Below are 22,356 nucleotides of genomic sequence, written 5' to 3'. Positions count from 1 at the left end.
AAGAAAATAAAAACATCGTCTCCTATTTTGTTTGTGAGCAAAGAGATACGAAACATGTTTTATATAAAAAAAATACTTGTTTTATTTAAGGGTTTTGTTTATATTGCTGTAACCGAGTCCTACACACGTCATCAGGACCTTGTCGCCACCTTTCCTTTCGTCTTCTGAAGGCTTCTGAACCTCGATCTTGAACATGATCTGGAAGAAATCTCTAATGTGTCTGAGAAACTCGATCCTGGAGAGACGGGGAAAGAGAGGGAGGAGAAAAGTTAAAAATGAGAGCTGAAATTTAATTTTTTATGCAAGGGAAGGCGTCCAGCTGTCAATAAATAATACACAGAGAGTTTCAGAACCCAGTGTCCTGAGTCTACGCCATGCTGTCTGCTTTAAATTATGTAGGTTAAAGTCGGAAGGGCATCAGTCTTATCCTTAATCTCACACACATTACCTTTAATTCATAAAAATGACATCTAATCTACAATCTATAAACCAAAGCCAATTTACAAGAGCAAAAATAAAAAATGCAAACACTTAAAACTTACTTTGACAATACAGCAGCTTTACCTGAGCAAGGAGAGGAGTGCTTTGTGATGGCACTGCCAATCTTCAGTTATCATAGTACTGTACTTGAGAAGGACACAGCACCGGTACCATGATAACTGAAAATGGACAGTTCATAGTTCACTCCCCAGTCGTGATGATGAAGATGTCTGAAATCAACTTCATGCTCATTGTTTTTTTTTTCTATACAATTACAACATATTATTCTAGTTTAAAATGCATCTTAAAGTATATTAATTCACACATTCACCAAACATACACACACTATGAACTGACAATGACCATGTGAGTGCACTGCTGACCAATCCCATGATAATACATGTCGAGAAGCAAATTAAGTGAATCAAAGTCCATTCTATTTAACGGAGACTTGTTATGCGTGCATCTAAAAACATAGTGATACAGATGAAACAAATGTTCAACAACCTGATGAGTGTATTTATTGTCTCTGGATTATTTGTCCAGCAATTCATGCTTTTCACAGGGGGACGAGAACTTTGGAATACCGTCACCGGCCAAATTTGGGCAAGTAGAAGAATAACAAAATGCATCCGTGTAGTAACTTATAAATAGGCCAAGGCAGGGAGCTTTCTATGCACGTCTATTATTGAGTAATCACGTGGCTTACGTGTACGGGGAGAGGGGTCCGAGCAGAACCTTCGACACGTCCTGTTGGCCAAGGGTCATCAAGAGCAGCGCCAGGCTTTGATTGGTCGAATCCACGCAGCCACCCTAAAACAGAGAAAGAGCAGGGGCGATGCGTTTTCAGCAACAAAAACAACACAGAAATACGTCACAGAGGGGGAGGTTTTAAAAGGACTCGGCAACCCCTGGACAGGGAATTGATTATCTCAGGGACAACACTGATAGCCATCTACACTTGCAAAACACAGGGGAGGCTCCTGGAGAGTGTTTGTATGCCTGATGTTTTTCCAGCCACACATTTATGGCAATAATGTCTTAAAACAAAACATTTTGAATCACAGTTCTGCTGGGTTTCTTATGTCAGACTGGCAGATGTTATTACCTTGTTATTTACATGTACATTTTAATTTTCTGCAGTACTAGTTTTTTTAAATATATATCCTTTCCTATTTCCTATTTCCTCTGGAATTGGTTACCCTACTGCTCCCCCTTTTCTTTGGCATTACTGGATATTGTGACAGAGGATCCACTCTCTCTTGCGAGCGATCACATGCCATTGTGATTACTCGACAACTGCAGTCTGCTATTCAGCAAGCCTGCGTGAAGACCGGACACACCCAGGAGCATTTTTATTAAAACTAATGACCATGAAATTGGCTGTCCATTCTGCGATTCGGTCCGTCTGGAGTACATTTCTTGTACTGTGCATCCATTCTAACAAAGTATGCCTTTGGCCCCAGTCACGCAGTATGATAGCATCGTGACAGCTTGTCAGCAGGATTATGATTCAATTACATAATCATATCACCCAAACCACGACAAAACTATGGCGACATTGTCTATATTGCCAATGAGGCAGCTAAATGCATTCCTCCTACAAAAAAAAATATAGTTGAGGACCACCTTACAAAGAACGATACCGCCACAGTAACTTATTTCCACCACTTTCCTCCATTAACATGCACTGATATTTGCAGTATAATGGTCTTACATATTCAGACATAAGTTTACCACACAATGCATTATAATGGTTATTACAAGTATGTTTTTTGTGTATAATTCCGACTGTCTGGAAACACATTTTTTAAGTCCAAGACATTTTGCCAACACACATGCATATTAAATTGAATCCAACAACTACTAAATTTCAAACATTTCAACAAAGTGGAGAAAACACCAACTACTGAAAAGTGTGGCACCTGAGCAACCTTACCTTTGTGTGTTGTTCTGAGCTACAGAAGTTCAAACGACACATTTCAGTACAGAATTAGAAATAAACCCATTTATGACAGCGAGCTTCAGGCCCTGCCTCCCAAAGAATACACCAGAGTTGAGATCTCCCAAGAGGCCACCAACCGACCACGAGGCCTTATGGAAATGTCCCTTGAATCCTTCCAGCAAATGGCAACCCCCTTTCAAAAAAAGTCAACGTGGGTGCAGACGACTCAAGCATACTATATTACGCAATAACCTAAAACTGTAACACTGATATTAAGAGGTCCTCCACAGGGTAAAATTTTAAAAAATAAAGAAAAACCCTCATTTTTGTATTTGGTATTTAGTATTACGTAGAAAAACAACATCTTAAAATGTTATGAAAGTAGTGAGAACTGAAATACTTGGATTATATGACAAAACACAGAAGCATAGTCGCAACAAAGTAAGTGAGTTCACGGACTAAAAAATGAAAAGATCAAGATAATGAACATAAAAACTCAACAAAACTTGGAACCACTCACATCAGCTCCTGTCCAGTGTTGATGTTGCTTCCAAAAACAAAATGTCCATCGTGTGGCTTTGGTTTACTACAAGAAGACTGTACTGATTAACCATTAAACAAACAAGACACGAGCGCCCATGCCCCTTTAATGCGAATCCAGCTTATTTCTTTTCCTTTCTCGGTTTTCAAAAATTAACTCTTCCAGCACAAATGTCGCACATCCATTTCCCTCCTTCTCTTCTCTGCCGTAGCGATCACTCTGTCCTCCTGCTATAGTTAGGTATTAAAATCAGCCGTTATTCAAATGCTGCTCAGTCTCTGAACTGGCGGACGTAAAACTGGAGGGTTTTAAGTACACCACGGAGGCTGCTAAATAGAAATGTTAGCTATCCGCTCTGTTGCTCAGAGTTAATCAGCACTACCCTGACCAGCTAACTGGACTCACATGGCTCGTATGAGAGGGCGGAGAGGCAGAGCCATGTGGATCACTGGATCCAATTGTGCATATCCTGATGAAGTGAGCTCTTTTTTCCCTACTATGTGAAATGATCTGTGCCTGCATATCTTTTTAGGAACAGCCTACTTAGTCTTTCTTACAGCTACTGCTGTACGTCACACATGGGGACACACTATATGGGTAGAATATATAAATAACGTAAAAATTCTAGAGTACCCAAAACATAACCCTAAATCTCCACTCAATAAATGCTCATTCATCAAGCTTGTTTGAACAGCACTCACGTCATCACCTCGCTGACTGAAACAGTTATTGACCTTTGCACATACATATCTGTGACTTAAAACTTAAGTCTGTTTTTCATTGATAATGGCATTTTCCTCATTTTTTCCCCATAATGTAGAAAAAAAGTACCAAATGGTCACAAAGTGTCATTGGGAAAAACAAAACAGACTTGGCAACTTCTGACAGAACAAGGAACTTCTTCTAAATCTAACTTTTCCAACACACATGCATACAACCATGATGGCTTTAATTAACGTTCATCTTAACGGAAATGAATGATCAAGACATCCGATGTGAATGGAAATGCCATTGACTTGTTTTTTTGACATTGTGGTTCTGCCCACAGTTTCTCAGTAAAATGCCAGACTCTGGCCATTAGTGGGGAATGCTGGTAAACAAGGGCAGCGAGTGTTAGTATTGCAAGCTCAGTCTCTAAAATATCCAAATTGCCTATGTCAGGTATTCCCCAAGAATTCTGCTTTGTCCAGGGACACGCTGAAAAAAACGATTCTCCAGCTGCCGTGTGCAGGGTAATCAAGACAGATCGAGCTGAACTTAAGCATAGTTTCATAATAGCACATAGTGGAAAATCAATACAGTAGGCTACACAAGCTAGCAGATGAAAGCTTCACCGTCATATTTGTTTCCACATAAATATGGCAACTTGGCACACAAGAAAAAAAATAAAAATAAAAAAAACAACAAAATAAAAAACACGCCCCAATAATATCCAAGAATAAATGAGCATTGGGTGGATTCTGTAAACTGGTATCAGACTTGTTGGAAATGACAACAGACGGATAGCTACTTTACCTGCTTGATTTATGCAAATAAAAACAGGACAGGCTTGGCATTTTGAATGACAGTTGCTGTGTAGCTCTATTAGGTGATCAAAGAGTTCTCAGTTGCCTGAATACAATGTACAACGGATCATTTTTTTTTTCTTTTTCTGATCGATAGCCGAATCCCTGCCCGTCAGCCAGCTGCTAATTAAAATAAATTGGTTTAGCCCCGAAGTCAGCAACAATTTCTGCTTGGGCTAACTTAAGGTGGGCTGATCTTTAAGGTGGACCAACTGTTCTCCTTATAGTGACAAGCTGATTTCCTGAGATTTTGTCCTTTTTGTATTTTTTTTGAACTGATAGCATTAATCAGTCAATAAAATGTATCTTCTATTAGCAGTTAATTATTGACATCCCAAAAGGCGGGACTTACTTTAAGGTGAACATGTTTGTGAAACGAGTATGCTGCGCTGTATGCGAGGGGATTTGCAGTACTTACCCGATGCACCTCCTCCAAAAGTAGTTTTGCACAGTCCCTGCCGAGGTCTTCTGGTAGCATGGACTCTCCCTGTCCCTGCGGCGTGGATGACATCTCCGCACTGAGGAAGGAACCATTCAACGTCTCTGCCACCAGGGTCAAACCAAAACCTGGAGATCTGCAGTGAAACAACATGAATTAGATTTGGAGGGAAGGGGGTTTCCCAGTGTTGTCCTGGTCCAGAACTGTATTATCACATGTGGTTTGTCTGTTTGAAGTTTACCACATGACGGCCTGAATGCCCTGTAACTACATTAATGTGGAGATACTCACTTGCCGGAGTGAGCTCCTTTCATGTGGTCTGTGTAGATGTAGATGTCTGGAATGAACTGATTGAGGACACTCCTGGTCGACTCCACTATCCTGTTGGCCATCTGAGGAGAAACTCGAACCGAATATCTGGGTTTAGACAATCAAGGACTTTTGGTGACTCATACAACGGTGCGCTCAATTTAAGGCTGAGAGGAGCACGACGTTTTGTTTCCGACATTAATGAGATAGATTCTAGAGAGATTAATCCATTAGTCAATTAGTTAACAGAAACTTATCAAGCAATTATTTTCACAATTGATTCATTTTTTTAAGGCAAAAATATCCAAAATTATCTCAAAAGAGGGTATCCGATGTGACACATCTGTAACATGGTAAACTGGATATCTTTGGCTTTTTGACTAATGGTCAGCCAGAACAAGATATCAAAAGCTGTCACATTGGACTTGAGGATATAATGAGAGTGAAAAACTGCAAATTTCACTATTTTCTGACAGCTTACAAACAAAAAGAATAGTCAATATATTAGACAACAAATTACAACAGGACTGAACAGTGAAAAGGCTTTAAAAATGTTGTTTACAAGTGAAAAAAAGCCACGACTGCGAGGCTGAGAAGGATACGCCACTCCTCTGATCCTCTTAATCTTTCCTGGGTCAGTCAGCTGCACTGGCCTGATGGTCCTGCGGACGGGACATGTGAAAAGTACCTCTCCTCCCCCGCCCGGTGCCATGCCCCTCTTCACCACCTGAGGGAGCAGCAACAGAGAACGTGAGAGAGAAAGAGAGACTGACTTGTTTAAAGGTAGCAGTGCTAGATTTTAATATATCTCCCCCAAATGTCTTACAGGACACCATTTTTATCGACTGACCACCGTTCTGTTCTCACCTTGAGATCAAAGCCCTCTCCATCAATGCCAAACTTCTTCATCAGAGGAAGAGCTGTGGACTTCAGCACGTCAACCTGCAGGAGATGTGTTTACATCCTTAAAACATGCTTCTACATTGTATAGAGGCGTTCCTTCTCCCATGAAAAGCAACAAACACCTCTCTCCAGTGCTCCAATGACTTGTCTTTCTTGTCTTATACACTTTAAAACGTGTAAGCTGGTTGAATCAGTGGCTGAAACTGGCATTTTGAATCTTCCTCAACTCAGTATGGCAACGTCTGATTAAAAAAACCTGACAATATGTCCTATTATGTTCAAAATCAATACCTTGTAAATAGACCAACATTGTTGATCTGAGCCTACATTTGGTTGCATTAAATGATGTGTGCACTAGAGGGCAGTGTCCATTTGGATTTGGAAGCTACCCCAACATTCAATGTATAAAAGAAGTTGCCAATTTCTTTGCAGAAGAATTCTTCAGCTCCACCCAGTGTGTTTTATAAGCTAGATGAGTCCAAGTCAGAAGAGGCAAAAATTAACATTAAACAAAATAAAAAGTAACGGCTAGAAGATGACCGGGATGTGCATGTGTGTCCTCACCGTCGGGTCAGTGGGATCGTTGGTGACTCCCCTCAGTGTGGCCTTCAGAGAGGTCTTCATGAATGGAGCCAGCATGAGCAGGGCCTCAAGATAGTAGCCAACCGAGCGCTGCGTGTTACAGTCATGTTCTACAGAGCCACCGTACAGCAAGCCCGGCTGGTAGAAGAACACGGTACCTTGTGAAGACAGACACATGGGGACAGTGAGTCCACAACGTAGTGGGTGCTACTTTACAATACAGACCACCAACTTAACAACAAAAAGAGCAAAAATGTGATAAAAACTACAGGGAAACACTAAATAACTTCTGCCAGTCATATCCTAATGATAACACTCACCTGTTTGGTTAATCTCTATTCTGGCTCCATTAGTGACTTTGTCCAACAGTCTGATGAGGCTGGCCTCAAACTCTGGAAAAGACGAGCAGACAAATATTTAATATTCAAAACAGATTCAGCGTCAGTTTGCCTAAACTAAAGCAATGTCTACTAAAAAAACAACATTCCCAATAAGTAGGTTGGAACAAACTAATGCCTTATTTTTCATTTTGCATAGAATATCAAACATATTGATTTAAAGTATGAAAACGTATGGATTCAAACAAGTGTGTTTAAGTTACTGTGGGAACTTCTGACGATGCTTACTCAGGTATGCCAAGACGAGTCACTCGAATAATGTAAGGGAAGAGCTCTGCAAACATTGGTTCAATGCTCTTGGCCAGCAAAACAACAACATAACTATGTAAATCAAGATATTATTGTATTTATCCCACATTTGCACTCCCGTGCCGTCGTTTCCCCACCTCTGACGCCCAGTGATAAAACACACTCCCAACTGCGTAACAGCTAGCACGTTAGCTGCCAAGCTAACTGCGACGCAACACGCTGAGTGAAGCTGCAACTCACCGCGGAGCCCCGGGTTGTCATCTTTGGACCGTATGCTTTTTATTTTAACACGCTTCCCGCTGAGTGTGGACAAAACCAGCCGCTGTCTGAAGAAATTACAGCCGTCGTAGACGAGCCCGTGGCTTGCCATGTTATTGTTTCTGCCTGGCTTCAGTGGAAATCCACGTGTGTTTGTTCAGGAAGACGTTGGTGGGAGGCGAAGGTACGGCAAAGCGGAAGGGACAAATGTGAGGTTTTTAAAGGGTGCATCGCCGCACTTGGCCACTGGATGGCACCAGAAAGCCATTCATTAAACACAGTGGGAGTGGCTTAATTATATATCTGCGTCTTAAAGGCACAGGGCGTGATCAAAATGTAAACACACGGGTTAAGCCCCCTTTTGAGGGGAGCCACCAATTATCTCCATAATCTTTATTTTATACCGACTGTTAGCATACAATGCTAATCAATAAAGTGGATAGGAACCTGATTTTCAGAATAAAACTATGATTCGATCAAGCCCTAAGTGGTTGTTTTCTGTACTATTAAAGTATCATTTAGAGCAGTAATCACTGCTAACAGTATTTAATCTCTTTAGCAACCTCAATTGTCGTAGAAGCTGAAAAGAGAGAGCAGATTGGTTGTTATTTAATCCAGCCTGCCTGCCAATCTGCAGTCTGTCCGTAGAGGAGACCGAGGCTGGGAAGGGATTAATCACCGCAACCTTGCCAACAAGCGTTTCCCCCCGTGGATCAATTACATAACCGCGTTATAGCCTGGGCAGAGAATAAATAGGCTGCATCTACAATAAAGCGTAAACGGGGATATTAGTGAGGACACGCCAGAGGAAGGAGATCACAGAGCGTCGTCAGGGGAGCGGATCCTCGCAGGTCTCATCTTCTTTCTCCTCCTCCTTGTGTTTCTGCATGGAAATAAAAACTCAAGGCTGCAAAAGACGCCCACTCTGGGTTGCGCACTTCTTCGGGAAAAGTCTCTCGACAGAGCATCCGCACGGTGAGGGATTTCATGGGAAAGGACACGACTCTGTTGCAAAAAAAAAACTCGGGTTTGAAGAAATAGTCGCGCAGAGATGATTCTCCAAAGGATTTTTCGTACTGTTATTATGGGACCACCGGGGTCGGGGAAGGGGACCGTGTCCGCGCGCATAACCAAAACTTTTGGACTGAATCACCTTTCTAGTGGAGACATTTTGAGAGCCAACATCAACGCCCAAACCGGTAAGAGTCACGTATATAAAAAATAATTAAAAAAAAAAGTATGTATGGATGTGATCTTAAACTAAATATGAACAGGAATGTGTTTGTTTATTAACTCGAGCTGCAACTTACCTGAAAATACACTTCAGAAATGTTATTCCACATAATTGTTTCCTGGTTAGACACTTAATTATCATGCTCAAAACATAAGTAGGCCTATTATTACACAAAAATTAGACATTTTATTGTGGGAAATTTGCCTGGAGTTTGGTGTCTTATCCTTCTGTGAGGTTGACTGGAAGAATATGCTCTCTTTAGCCAAGGTCAAGGTGGTTTGCAGGGTTGTAGAGGGTGTTGTTTTATGTTTATACTGGAAACACTTAACGTGACATATTACTGAGCTTTTCTAGGAGCCACTGCTGCTCCTCAATATCACCTTGAATGAAGATAAAGAGAGGCGTATAGATAAGGAGAGCTGCACCTTTGTTCCTTGAGAGGAAGGACTACAGGTAAAGAGGCGTGTCTTTTGCAGCTGAGGAACTGGTTTCCAACAATAGTGCAAGGTTCAGGTGGCGTTAGGAGTCTTCTGCGACCTGTTTCTGTACAATCAAGCCTTTATTTATGAAATCTTTCCCCCCTCATCACGCCCTGTTATACTGTCATACTTTACAAGTTCATGCATTTTCAACCTCCTTGGTTTACATTCTTGATTTTTGGCCCACTGCAGCAGTTGGCAGTCAAAGCAGTTCTTCATATTGACTTTCCCAGCTTGAATTTTCCTCAACAGTCCTTGGATCTGAATCAGCGACCTCACTAAACTTCTCACAAGTCATACCGAACTTCACAAATGCCTGTTTGGGCGTGAGCAGTGTTTTAAACAGATTGCCTCACATATCAGTAGCAGCATCATCCTGCGTTGTCACTTTGCCAATACTTGCCTTGATAAAACACCGTGCTCTGGGTTAAGTGGAGGCCCAAAGCATTTTCTCGACAAGCAGAGAACATACACAACACTAAACAGTTATAATGTCATATTTTTATTGCCTTGTACAATTGTAGTTATTGAGTGTATGTATTTTATTGCCCCTGTTACACTTTTATGGTTACATCAGTGCGGTGTATTAGCACTGCAAGGCTGCAGGACATTCCTTTCTTCAGCTGGACCGGAAAAAAACTCTCAGGCTTTAACCTCCTAAACCCAGATTATCCTGTTACATTAACTATTGAGTGGTTTTACAGCAGATACATTTTTGCTTGTTTTGTGCACCAGTTTATACATATTTCTGTAATCCAGATGTTATACGTTTATAAAGTTATTTTTCATTCATTTTCAAGAATGCTATTGGGGGGGGAAAGAGTCAATTTTGTAACAGACTGCATCTTCTCTCCCTGTCTGTTTTTCTGTGTGTGTGTGTGTGCGTCAGAGCTCGGCCTGTTGATGAAGTCCTGTATTGATCAGGGTCAGCTGGTTCCAGATGGTGTCATATCTCGTCTCATCCTGAGTGACCTGAGAGCAATGGACCAGAGCAGCTGGCTGCTCGATGGTAGGATCACTCATACCTGCTTGGAAGTGATTTCTAGTAACAACGTATTTAAAGCGTTGTTCTCTATTGACCCTAAAACAATTGTGATGTAAATTGTTGACCTTTTAAATACATGTCGTTATGCTAATAACAGGATCAGGGGCTTCAATTCATGCATGCACACTTAACCAAGTTATTTATCCCATCCTTCTTTCTTTCCTGTGCCTTCTGTCTCTACCAGGCTTTCCTCGCACAGTATTCCAGGCAGAGGCTCTAGATGACGCCTGCATTGTGGACACAGTCATCAACCTCGATGTACCTTTCCAGACCATCAAACAGAGGCTGACCTCACGCTGGACTCACCTTCCCAGTGGCAGAGTCTACAACACGGACTTCAACCCTCCTCAAGTCCCTGTACGTAACGTCCTCTCTCACCTGTACGGAAACTGCACTGACAATAGCATTAGTTAATCATGCATGCTCAGCTGTGTGACAGGCAAAAATAAGTTTGATCAGCATCATTTTTGTGCATGCTGAATCCTGTTTCCATGGATACCGACACAGCTCTGTGATGCAGCCAAATACTTAACATAAACAACATTATCTGACATTACCAGTTTCACGGGCCTTTGATGCTTTTACATATTGTTTTCAACCTTCCAACATGTATTAGTATAGTTATTAGAGCAAATGAAGTTAATTTCTGTGTAACTCATGGATGATTCATAGCCTACATGCCTGTGGTCACGTCACCGCTTCAGTGAGCTGCAGCACGTTCCTGCTCCGTTTCCTGCGCGGTCTGGATGAGGAACGCGTTCATAGTTAATCATGGGCTTCAGTCTATCTTTCATAGCCCTGTTTCAGAGAAAACAACGTAAAAGAAAAAGAAATAAAACAAGGCACGTCTTGTACCAGAGGTCTGACTTTAAATGTCAGAACAAACTCAATTGTATGAGATGAATTCACCAGGGGGTCCTCTTCAGGGATGCATCATATTCCTTGAACGATCTCTGCATGTTTCATAACATCTGCTGAATCAACAAGAAGATACACCGATACTATGGAGCTGGTCCCTCAAGCTATTACTATGAGCCCCCATGTGGTGTTTTCATTTAGATTGGCAGTTGGAAGGTTGTGGACTCGTACAATAGCTGGAAGTTACAGGGCCTCAAGCATTTTTAGAGTGTTTGTTTTTTTTAACTGGCTCGCCAGGTCTCTCGCAATTCTTTTTCTGGTAAACATGTATTAAACAACATCTCCTCTTATAATACAGAAGGTATGAAAGCAGTGATTCAAACCACCCTGCAGCTTGCAGGAGACGTGCGTGTTAAAAGCTGTAATTGTGTGTTTTTTTTCCAGGGGTTGGATGATGTGACAGGAGAGCCTCTGGTCCAGAGGGACGATGACACACCAGACACGGTCACACGGAGACTGAAGTCCTATGAAACCCAGACGGAGCCTGTCTTAGAGTACTACAGGTATACACATGAAGATACACCTCCACCTACTACATGCCAACTACATTCAGACTTTTTAACCTATTTTCAGCACTACACGGAGAACTTAGAGGAGAAATGGGCAGATGCTTGACTACATTACAGCATACCACTGAACTTTGACCTTTAGTCTTGTCACATCCCTCACAGTTGCTTGCATGACTGGAGAATTGCTTAAGAACCACACTATTCAACCATTTCCTTATTAAATTCATTTACAAACATTTTTTAAATGATGAAAATATTTGTTTAAACTGGGCTTGTAAGGCTGTGGACCCAATTTGCACACATGCATCATTCTTTCTATTTCTGGACTAATTAGGAGGGAAAACATGTTACCTTGTGTTCACTCAAACCCCAGGGTTTTGCTTGGCTAGTGTCCTACTTATTCTTACCACGTTTGTGGGGCTGTTCATCATTGAGGAGGTACAGAACAGTAGGACGAGGATTTCTGTTATTTTATTTGCTTTACAAAATACCTTAAGGTAGTGTTCACAGTTCCCAGCACATTATAATGGTTATTACTATATGATGCACATATTTGTCTAACCATTTTTTCTGTGTTTCTTCCAGGAGTAAAGGTGTACTAGAGACCTTCTCTGGGACAGAAACCAACAAGATCTGGCCGCACGTCGAGGCTTTCCTCCACAGAAAACTCTCCTCCGGCAAACAGAACGTTGCATAGAAAAGCCTCACTAAGAAAAGGTACAAGAAGGGTTAACGTTTATTGGCAGAAACCACTCTGTACGGATCGTCCAATCAGGTGCCAGTTTCTGTGAAGCAAGAGGAGAGCCATCTGTGTAGTAATATATTGTGAATGTTGAAATTGAGGACCACGCAGAGTTTATGGCAGGATGACATAGTCTGATTGCAGATGTTGTTGTGGAAAAGCCCCCCCCCCCCCCCCCCCCGTTGCACTGTTTCCACAATGTTGCTGAAATGCGTTTGTGAAACTCTCAGGTTGGTGTCTTTCAAACATTAATAGTTCGAATTTCGTTGAAAGAATGCGCGTCTTAGGTTTTCTATTCGCAATCGTGAGTTCTGTTCTTAGTTGCAGCAACATTCAAAAGAAATGCATATATCTGACTTTTACATTATTTGTCATAAGAAATCCTTTAAAGGCAATATTGCATGGGATTTTTGCCCCAAGAAAAACAAGTGTGCATCATTTGGGACCGTTTCTTATGGTTCCTTCAAGGGAATTGTGCCAAGTTCTACAAATTACTGTAACTTCACGTTTGCCTTCTGCTGCTTTTGAGAATGTAACAGGCAGTGAATGTAGTTTGTAAATACCTTTTATGAATATGGACCACAAAATGAATAATCTATAAACCACACTTAAAATACTGAATGTTATTTTTTAATTTAACCGTCATTGTGTAACGGCTTCTTTTAATCACCTCTAGTCTTAATTGCGTTGCCTCTGAAATATACCACATTGTTTCACTTTTAACAAGGCGTTCCTCGTTATGACCAAGTCTATAAATGTATACTGATGTTGCCGTTCAATGTGACATGACAACTGAAACCCCAATTGAACATTTTTTTTTTGGAATTGTGTGGAAAGGGCTATCTTATTGTTCTAAGATATCACAACATTCAACATTGACCTGCATTTTTGCACTCAAGCCTTTAAGAACGCTTGTTAAAAGCCACAGAAATGCTACCTTGCCCCGCAAACGTACGAATGTTTCCTGAATTGTACTGTGCATTTCTTAAACACTTGAATACAATATTTAAAAAAACACATCTCTTCTTTATAGACACCTGTGTCTTGAGTATTTATTGTGCATCACATTCAACTTCTGACACTAGTTGCACCAGAATAACACGACGGGACAACTTCCCAGTAATTGTTTTAATTTGAGTGATTTTGACAGTAACACACCTACCCCTTAAAACAGACAGTTAAAAGTAGCCTACTCCACCGATTCAGTCAACAGAAGATTATTAATAGTGTTTACCCATAATGCAACTTGCCTGCTGACAGTTGGTTGGCGATTTAGGTGTGTTATTGCTAGCATCGACTAATGCAGACTTGAGCCATGGCTACAGAGGTCTGGTAAACTCACTTCTTTCTAAACCCCAGATTGTTTTCCATTTTCAAACTCCTAGTCTCTAAATACAAGAGGATTAGTGCCACAGGGGGGGAAATTTGTTTTTAGTTCTGAGTTTAAGGTCAGAATTTGACTTTATTTGCAGAAATCTGACATTTAACCGTATTTAAACTCCATGTTTTTCTCCCGTGTGGCCCTTATCCTCTTCCTTATGTAGTTCCAACAAATGTTTTATAAACTTATCAGACAAAAGTCTTTACAGTACACATTCCTTCACACGCTGCAGTAGTACTACACTGTCGCCTGTAAACGGACATTGATGTGTAAAAACCAGTGAAGTTCCCCTTTAAGGATGACAAGTTGAGGCTCCTCCATTTTAAATGTCAGAGGAGCCCGTTGACTAATTCCTGCTGGTCTACAAAGAAGTGTAGCAGTTGACATCAAGACAAACATGTAGCACTTGTTTTAAATGTAGTTATCAACACGGCACAAGAAGCCAAATCTAACAGTAGTCTATCGTGAACGAGAAGTGTATTGTTTCCCTAAAACTCACAGCTTAGAAACTGAAATTCACATACCAAGTCTCTTAGACTTCACTCACAACTTTTGTGATAATCTTTAAATAATTTAGGACGTTGAGAAGCCATGGACACAGGTTAAGTACAACAGCTTAAGCCATACAAGTATTTTTGCATAGTTGATAAGTCACTGTGGTCCAAAAAACAAACAAACAAAAAACAGATAAAGAAATACATTTAAAACCACTGCAGCACATTTCTTTTTAACTTCACTGCTTAAAATAGCTGTTTATGTGTATATTATTTATGATTCTTCTCATATGCACTGCCCCACAGACCTAAATCTGTGAAATAATGTATATTGAAATGACAGGGGCACTGCAGAACAATGTTTCACATAGTATCTTTAAGTCATCAACACATGTATTGTACTTTAATTCCTCGTATGGTAACGTTTCCCATAGTCTGAGAAAAATCTGAGTAGGATTTTTATGCACTGATTCTGGCTGTCTTGTTAAACTAAGATTATCACCAAGGGGCCAATTAACTGGAAGCCTGATAAATCTGGAAAAAGCTCCATTGAACATTTAAACAACAGAACTTAAAAAAGTACAATTCAAAACTCAAGCTCATCTAAATCCTGCATTAAATTCTAGATGAATGCAAAACAACAAAAGTGACAAAATCAAAATACATTATGAAGAAGAAGAATAAAGTCAAGTGCTTTAAATACGCCACCTCAACCTTTTTTTTTTTCTTCTCTCGTTTCTCCGACGGCAGAGAAATATAAAGTGCAAGACACATTCAGATGCAGAGAACTCCTTTCTGCATACAAACATGCAGCAAAAGTCTCTTTGTAGAGCGCTCAGTCCTTTTCCCCCCTCCACTCCACACCGGTGCATAAGGGAACTGGTGGTTGTGATTCGGTTTCAGATGCTCGGTAATGTAGATGGCCTACCACTGAACCAGAGAAAACAGATAAACAAAGCCTATGCAGGCGGGGTGAACTCTTTCATTTCCATCACATGTATGCCAGTTGAAATCGGAGACCTTCATTATGGGACCGACTGATAAAATAAATGAATAGGAGAAGCATAACTTGCATTACCAAGCCTCTTGCAGAAAACAGTCCGTATATTGACAATTAATATCTTAACACCAAGACTGTCTCAAATATCCTGGGCTTTCCTTTTGTACCTCTAAAATGCATGTTTGCTTTATCGTGTGATAAATGCTGAGGTGTTATATCCTCACATACTAAAAAGCATGCACTATTGTCCTTGGCTCATTAGTCATCTGTGCTTTATTGGAAGCCAATTAATCAAAGAAGCAATTGATTATTGTTCTGAAAGGCTTAATTACCTCAGGAGGACAATACGAGCAAATGCAGTCAAGTGAACAACAACAATAACTGTAATCTTCTGGTCTACGTGGACCAGAATCTTATAGGTTTAGGTCTTATAGGCTTTGTAGGCGTCATGTACACTAGATCAAATCTGAATGTCAAAGATGCATGTTAATGGAAGATGTAAAGGAGGTAGTCTGGTAACTTATGTACGCCTCTCCAGACAAAATACTACTTTTTTTTGTTTTTAGAAACGAGTTAGAGATGTCTGGCTTCTCCTGAATATAATGGCACTCTGCTTGTGGTGATGGAAGCGCCAAAACAATACATTTGAAAAACCCAACAGCAGTAATCAGAGAAGGCAGACAACTCTATGGCCGGCATCTCCAAAACCAGTCAACTCACACCACACCATAACAATCTAGATTGATAAATAGCACTGAAGGTATGGGGGAAATATGTTTCTTGATTTCAGGGGCGAACAGAGGCCGCTCTCGATGGCGTTTCCAGCACAAGGAATGGCAACAATCAGGTCAAGAGTTAAAAACATCTTGAAGCGTCCCCGTTGTCTGCTCGTTTTAGACAACTGCACGCCAGCTAAGTGACAAGCCTCCCACACAAACTGCATTATTTATCTTCTCCTGATAATGAGCCGGAGAGACCAGTGTGCTACTCTGTTGTGAGTTTGACAGCTTTAAGAGCCAAGGCCTGCAGGGTGGACACAAACAAACTGCTCTTTGCTCATTAGCATACAGCTAGCAGGTGCATTTTAGTATATCAATGCCAAAACAAAAAAACTTAAAGATGCAGGGCCATGTATTTCTACCAAATATATTAAAAAATGGTATGAAAATGACGAGAACAAGTCTTAAAGTCTCCCGTAAAGAGACTTCTCTTCCATTCCACACTTTAACACCAAACTTCACCTTACAACTTTTCCCCCTCATTATTGAAATCTAATAAGTCACCAGACCACACCTCTTGAACGACCATCTCTATTTTACAGTAATCACTGTACACTGGCACATGATCAGGTAGTTTAAGATTGCCTTAATAAATGCTTATTCTATGAAATGTTCACCATAAACTTATACCACACTGGATACGAAGCCATTTGTCTGACAGTCGAGCTTCTCGTGATTCATTTAAAGCAGCTAGAAAACAATAATCATTGGATGTCTGATGACCTGAGTCCTACTTTAGGCATTTGATTGGGTACCCAACAGCCCAAAGACATTATTGGTGTAGTATTCTTTGTGTTGGATTCATTTGTCAGTTTGTTTTGCATCCATGTTTGGATGTTTCTCTTATTTGGGAGAAATTATAAAAAGGAACCAGCTTGAAGAATATAAGAACTCCACCTTTAAAACCAGCGCTATGGCACAACAAGTGCATTGAACTGGCAAGAGGCAGTGCAGGGACCAACTCACCAGAGGCCGGGCCACAGTGGCAAAATATTGACAACACATCGTCATCAGCAACACATTATTTCCTGCAGCGTAAAAGATCATGAGATCGTGACGCATTTTTATTCCTTGCCCAGCGCTGGCATTATTGAGCCTGGCCTGCTGTGTAACGATGGCTTAAAACTCAGGTTTCCCCTAAATGGGGAGGCGACGGAGATGGAGGAAAAGCAGGGGCCGACGCCACAATCACTAGGAGGTCTCCATCATGCGTATATCGTCCGTTTCTGAAGCGTCATCCTTTGCCCACCTCCCTGTGCTCGTCCACAGTCCAGCCTCTAAACAACGCTTCATAGGATACTCTTCCACCTAGTGGAGGGAGAGGAAGACAGGAGGGTCCAATGACAAATCAAAAACCGTAAACAGGTGAGGACTGTGATGCACAAATGTAAATTCAAAATTTGATTAAAAAAATGGAGCTGCAGAGAGACTCTGGGGATTAAGCTACCGTTTCATAGTTAGAGGATTATAATGCTTATATAACTGAAAGCTGCCTCTTTGACATTTCATCCTCTAATCTGAAACTAGATGTTTCATAGTGAAATCAATATGTTCCTTTGCAGAAGAGCAGGACTACGAGAGCCAAGTTTCGTTTTTAGCGGGCTCAATTGCATTCCTGGGTAGCCATCTTTCCTCTGTGGGAGAAGGGAAGGTTTATCCCCCCCCTTTCTCTGAGTAGTTGTTTGGCAGCTAATGGAGCTGTGGGGCCAACAGAGGGGAAGAGACCTCATTTCCTCTCGACTACAAAAGCCATTCAAACGACTAAGATAAGGTTTAGTAGGAACGCATGTGGAATTTGGCAACTCTAAAACTAAAAAAAAATCTGAATCTTGCAACAGACTAAATAAAAAAAAACATGTCACATCCGTTATTAAAGACATTATATGTCGAGTCACCGTTAGCTGTCTGGTCTCACTGATAACATCAGTAGTAGCAGATTAACTACAATCACTTAACTTCTGACAGCTGCTGTGGCCACAAGTACTAAGTATTGATTACTATATGAGAAAATTGTGCATATATTGTGACCAAAATATCATTAAGAAATCAAATACATGTGCCGATGCTTTCATGCGCAGCATCCAACTAAAGATGAGCCTTAAGAGTTGTATATAAACTATTGGACTAACAATAGCTCAATGGTGCCACCTTACAACTGAGTGGTGTAACTGCAACAGCCTCTGAAAGAGGAGCACTTACTGGAGGTAAAGAGCCCGAGGCTTCTTTGGGGTCGACTCTGCAGTTTGTGCCAGTTATACATTGTTCAACGTTGTTGGGCGTCCCGTCTCTAGACTTCAGCGTGTATTCCTTCACTCTGTGTTTGAAGGCCTCAAGCTCTGTATGGAAGACTTCTAGGTAGACGTCTTGTCCTTCCTACACAGCAACCAAGGCAACAATATTTAGAAATGTGCCCTGTCCATGCCCCTGTATACAGCAGAATGAAAGCCCCAGACAGGAACACAGTGAGGTGCAGAACATTCACAGTATTAACTGGGTGCTTGCATCTTACTTTGGCTTTGTGGAAGAACTGTCTGAAGCAGCCTCGAGGATCCTGCCGAGAGTTCAAGGCCATCTCCAGGATGAATTGCATCACTACAGCTTGGTGCGCCACCTGCTCCATCAGTGCTTCTTTCTGCGGGACAATACGCAATTTTAAAAAGTCACCTTTCAAATCACTCATGCTGCGTAATGACTGAATTCTAAGCACCAGCGCAGTATGTGCTGTTGTTTAGAGCTGCTTAGGACTGAAGTATAATTTCGGAAGGATCTCACTAAAAATGGCAGAGTTCTATATTGGCACTGACAGCTCGATTGTAAATGCTGTCCTTAAATCACCTTCATATTCTGTGACACTTCATATGGTGTGATGCTGCCTTAGTTTAAATTCAGGACCCACATGTGGGAAACACAAAGCAGGTGAGGCAATTTCTATATTTGGAAGTGTAATACTCTGGGTTGGCACCGAGGGAGTTTATGCTAAACTAACTACCCCACAACTGGATTGTCTGCAGATGACAGCCCACTGCGAAAAGATCACTGTTATGAGTTTTTTTGACAGAAATGGAATTTCTCCGTCACAGATTTAGGTTTTATTGTTGCGGTATAGTTAAAACATCATCCTCCTAATCCTTTCAGTACATTACCCCTTCTTGCTGTAGTCTCATGCACCACAGAATTAAGTAGTTGGCCGTGTCCTCACAGATGAGCTGAGGCATGTCCGCGAGGAACCGCTGACTGTCGTCCCATCTCCGCAACATACCTAGCAAAAAGATACAAAAGCATACGTTTTCTGAAGACATGGAGTTAGATTTTGTATTCAAAACTACTGTCAAAGAAAACTCAATTGCATACTACTGTTTTTAATGTTATTGTGTCAATTAAATAGGTGTCAGAAACATTTACAGCAAAAAGAGTATGAGAGTTTTGTATCACTCTGCACTCATAGGTCACATAATAGAGATAATCTTTCACCTTTTGTCTATAATTTGAACACCTTATTAGGAGGCAATGCATTTCTCATGTTAAACATATACATACACACATATACAGTACCCATGACAATATAAGAAGTGAATGAAGAAGAATGTATATTATGTTTGTGTTTGATAAAGAGAAATGGGAACGTGGATATCTCTCAATTTGAGGAGTGCCTATGGTTTGCATGTTTGGCATTTTATCATACATGTGTCATGCAGAGAGGGACTCTCACTGATCTGGCCTTAGTCTCAGCCCCTCAAAGTGTTGGTCTTGTCTCAGTCTCAATACTCTGCTTTCTCATTGTAAAATGTTTAACTATCCAGCACTTCTGCCAACACATTAAGAAATGTGTAGCCTGTGTTTTACATTTGTTAGATTACAGTTAGAATGCTGGTATAAACTGACTTTGCTGGCTGAAAGCAAACATTTAAAGAAAGTAATGATAGAAGACGCTTCAGATTTCACTTACCAAAATGCCTGAGCTCTTGGTCATACTTTTGGAGAAATGTCTTGCGCTTGTCCTGATCCATATCTACAGATTGATTTTGGACATTGATGATACTCTGGAAGAGAGTGAAGACCTTGATTAACTGCTGATAATGTTATTAAATGATAAGCAGACAGTAAAAATTAGGCATTCAAATTAGAATGTTAATAGATAACACAATATAAAGGTTATTTTGAATTAATTGAATCATGTCGTGATTTTGTAGGCTTTTAATTTTCCATGTGACACCTCAACAGCTCACCCAAGTGTGAGATATGTTTGCTTACCTTATCAAAAACGTCCCAACTTCTGACAGCTCCGAGCACAGGACTGCGGCTGGGTTCCTGACCCCCGAGCATGCTCTCCTTGCGGCGCCACTCCTCCTCGGTGTGCGTGAGTTCGGTGGGACAGGCCAGAGTCCGAGCGCGTTCCTGCTCTAGGGACTCAGAGCTGTGGACGCCCAGAGAGCATAGCTGATCCTGGGCCTCCGCCAGTCTCCAGCTGGAGACGATGGAGGCCTTCACACAGCGGTGCTGGCTCTGGCAAAGTGACGCCATGGCACAATCACAAAGGTGCCCCGATGGTGGCTGGTGTGAGGTAAATGGAAGAAAGAGAGATTGGGATTAGGAGAGAAAGGGAACATATTGTCAAGAGGTTCTTTGTTTTTGTTTAGAGTCTGAATACACATTACATTTTTTTTTCCATAGAAAAGACAGCATAGATTGAACAGCTACAAACCACAAGCATGCTGTATTTAGTACAGGGTGGGGCAAGAGGGCTAAATATAAAACACTCGTTTCCATTCTGTTCATGGCTAAATGCATTTTTTCTCGTCAGCAACACACAGCTGTCAGTGGCTGAGAATATGGGGGATGTGGGGGGAAAGTGAGCTGCTGCTTCATGTCCTGTTGTGGCCTCCAATCTCACCATCCTACACATTAGAGGGTCTCTCTGGAGCTGATGTCAGCCAGGTCCCCACAGGATAATTATACCGTGTCAATGGCCAGTGATCAGCTTTATTTATAACCCGCGTCACAGTGGAATATAGCGAGCTTGATCACGTTTGCATGAGGTCAGCATTCAATCGAAGATGCAGCCTGGACGCTGGTATTGTGCACCGTGATAGTTATTGGCTAAATGTAGACAGCTAGCTAGCCAACTGATGAGACAACGACAGAAAAGCTGGAAACTAGACAACAGAACACGTTTGTACACTGTTTGGAAACACAAGACACGAGTTCACGCGTTGCTCACTGGCGTGAGTTGGCACCAACTCACTTCACTTGATCCCCAAACAGGTTTAGCTAGTTAGCATTGCTTTTAATACCGTTAAGTGAACTCCGCGACGCCAAATAAAGCCTTCGTTTCCAGGCAACACACCGACCACTAGCCCGAACCAATTACCTGCGGGTGGGGATAAACACCGCTGAAGCCCTTGGCTGTGGAAGCTGGGTCACTGCTCGACTCTTCGTCGCGGTGAATTGAAGCTCCGTTACCCAGCCACTCCATCGCTGCTACGCAACTAGCTGGCTACTAGCTCTGCTGTGGGAGCCGCTAGCTAGCTAGCTGCGCTGGAAGAACCACAATGTTGCTCCTAAGGTCAGCCGTCCGCCAAAGTTATGATCCGAATACCGCTCGGAAAAGTCAGCAGGGCTGAGCTGAGTCAGCTGGCTAATATAGCTCTATATAGCTAGGGTGGTTAAGCTGCTGTTAATAACAACGTCAGCTACGACAACAACAGTCGCTTTTCCAAGTTACCCGGCTGCGTGCTTTAAGAGGCGTCTGTAGTGGAACGCCGTTTGCGCAACTATCGTCTTAGGGAATGCGTGTCGATACGTCAAAAGCGTGTCAAGACTTCCATATACGTTTGTTGACGTTTTTGACGTCATCGTTACTCTAACGTTAGTTTTAACTATAACTGAACATTAGTTTAAATTGACGACACGCGTTCTCCACTAAAGAAAATGTCGCTTACAATGATTTTTCACTTATTACGCAGCACTGCCCTTTCCAAAATCTAATATGTCTGTTTTGATTAATGTCTCAGTTTCATAGGAGGACTAACATCACAATGTAGGTTAACCTACTGTGCATTTGAATGTCTTGTGGGTCCAACATCTGTCCATGCATAGCCCTTATAAC

At 41.5% G+C, this 22,356-nt stretch overlaps 3 protein-coding genes across 3 annotated transcripts; 1 reads left to right on the top strand and 2 right to left on the bottom strand.

Moving 5' to 3' along the window:
- Positions 1–57: 57 nt before the first annotated feature.
- Positions 58–7,875, bottom strand: rcl1 (RNA terminal phosphate cyclase-like 1). The gene is made up of 9 exons (XM_084034555.1): positions 7,652–7,875; positions 7,085–7,156; positions 6,747–6,922; positions 6,147–6,221; positions 5,882–6,006; positions 5,262–5,387; positions 4,950–5,106; positions 1,190–1,293; positions 58–235 (listed from the first exon to the last, which is right to left on the bottom strand). The coding sequence occupies exons 1-9, from the start codon at positions 7,779–7,781 to the stop codon at positions 82–84; spliced, it is 1,119 nt and encodes a 372-aa protein (XP_083890681.1). The 5' UTR covers positions 7,782–7,875; the 3' UTR covers positions 58–81.
- A 521-nt stretch (positions 7,876–8,396) lies between these two features.
- Positions 8,397–16,874, top strand: ak3 (adenylate kinase 3). Its single transcript, XM_084034558.1, has 5 exons — positions 8,397–8,868; positions 10,272–10,391; positions 10,612–10,784; positions 11,730–11,848; positions 12,440–16,874. The coding sequence occupies exons 1-5, from the start codon at positions 8,721–8,723 to the stop codon at positions 12,549–12,551; spliced, it is 672 nt and encodes a 223-aa protein (XP_083890684.1). The 5' UTR covers positions 8,397–8,720; the 3' UTR covers positions 12,552–16,874.
- Positions 16,875–17,017: 143 nt separating this feature from the next.
- Positions 17,018–21,971, bottom strand: cdc37l1 (cell division cycle 37-like 1). The gene is made up of 7 exons (XM_084034556.1): positions 21,619–21,971; positions 20,502–20,801; positions 20,197–20,290; positions 19,394–19,509; positions 18,760–18,882; positions 18,450–18,623; positions 17,018–17,558 (listed from the first exon to the last, which is right to left on the bottom strand). The coding sequence occupies exons 1-7, from the start codon at positions 21,721–21,723 to the stop codon at positions 17,442–17,444; spliced, it is 1,029 nt and encodes a 342-aa protein (XP_083890682.1). The 5' UTR covers positions 21,724–21,971; the 3' UTR covers positions 17,018–17,441.
- Between the last annotated feature and the right edge of the window lie 385 nt (positions 21,972–22,356).

Source organism: Eutrigla gurnardus (genome assembly GCF_963514095.1).
Source record: "Eutrigla gurnardus genome assembly, chromosome: 19".
NCBI classification, from domain to species: Eukaryota; Metazoa; Chordata; class Actinopteri; order Perciformes; family Triglidae; genus Eutrigla; species Eutrigla gurnardus.
Note: the sequence above shows the minus strand (reverse complement) of the source record. Positions and strands in the feature narration are given on the sequence as shown.

Bases quoted from the DNA above. Each gene is read 5' to 3' on its own strand.
- rcl1 (XM_084034555.1), bottom strand. From the start codon at position 7,781: ATGGCAAGCCACGGGCTCGTCTACGACGGCTGTAATTTCTTCAGACAG. The intron at 6,007-6,146 runs GTGAGAACAGAA...CTGCTCCCTCAG, and splicing joins GAGAGGGCTTTGATCTCAAG to GTGGTGAAGAGGGGCATGGC. The intron at 5,107-5,261 runs GTGAGTATCTCC...GTTTCACTGCAG, and splicing joins AAAGGAGCTCACTCCGGCAA to ATCTCCAGGTTTTGGTTTGA.
- ak3 (XM_084034558.1), top strand. From the start codon at position 8,721: ATGATTCTCCAAAGGATTTTTCGTACTGTTATTATGGGACCACCGGGG. The intron at 10,392-10,611 runs GTAGGATCACTC...TGTCTCTACCAG, and splicing joins GAGCAGCTGGCTGCTCGATG to GCTTTCCTCGCACAGTATTC. The intron at 10,785-11,729 runs GTACGTAACGTC...TTTTTTTTCCAG, and splicing joins TCAACCCTCCTCAAGTCCCT to GGGTTGGATGATGTGACAGG.
- cdc37l1 (XM_084034556.1), bottom strand. From the start codon at position 21,723: ATGGAGTGGCTGGGTAACGGAGCTTCAATTCACCGCGACGAAGAGTCG. The intron at 20,802-21,618 runs GTAATTGGTTCG...ACCTCACACCAG, and splicing joins GTGTTTATCCCCACCCGCAG to CCACCATCGGGGCACCTTTG. The intron at 18,624-18,759 runs GTAAGATGCAAG...GTTGCTGTGTAG, and splicing joins AGTTCTTCCACAAAGCCAAA to GAAGGACAAGACGTCTACCT.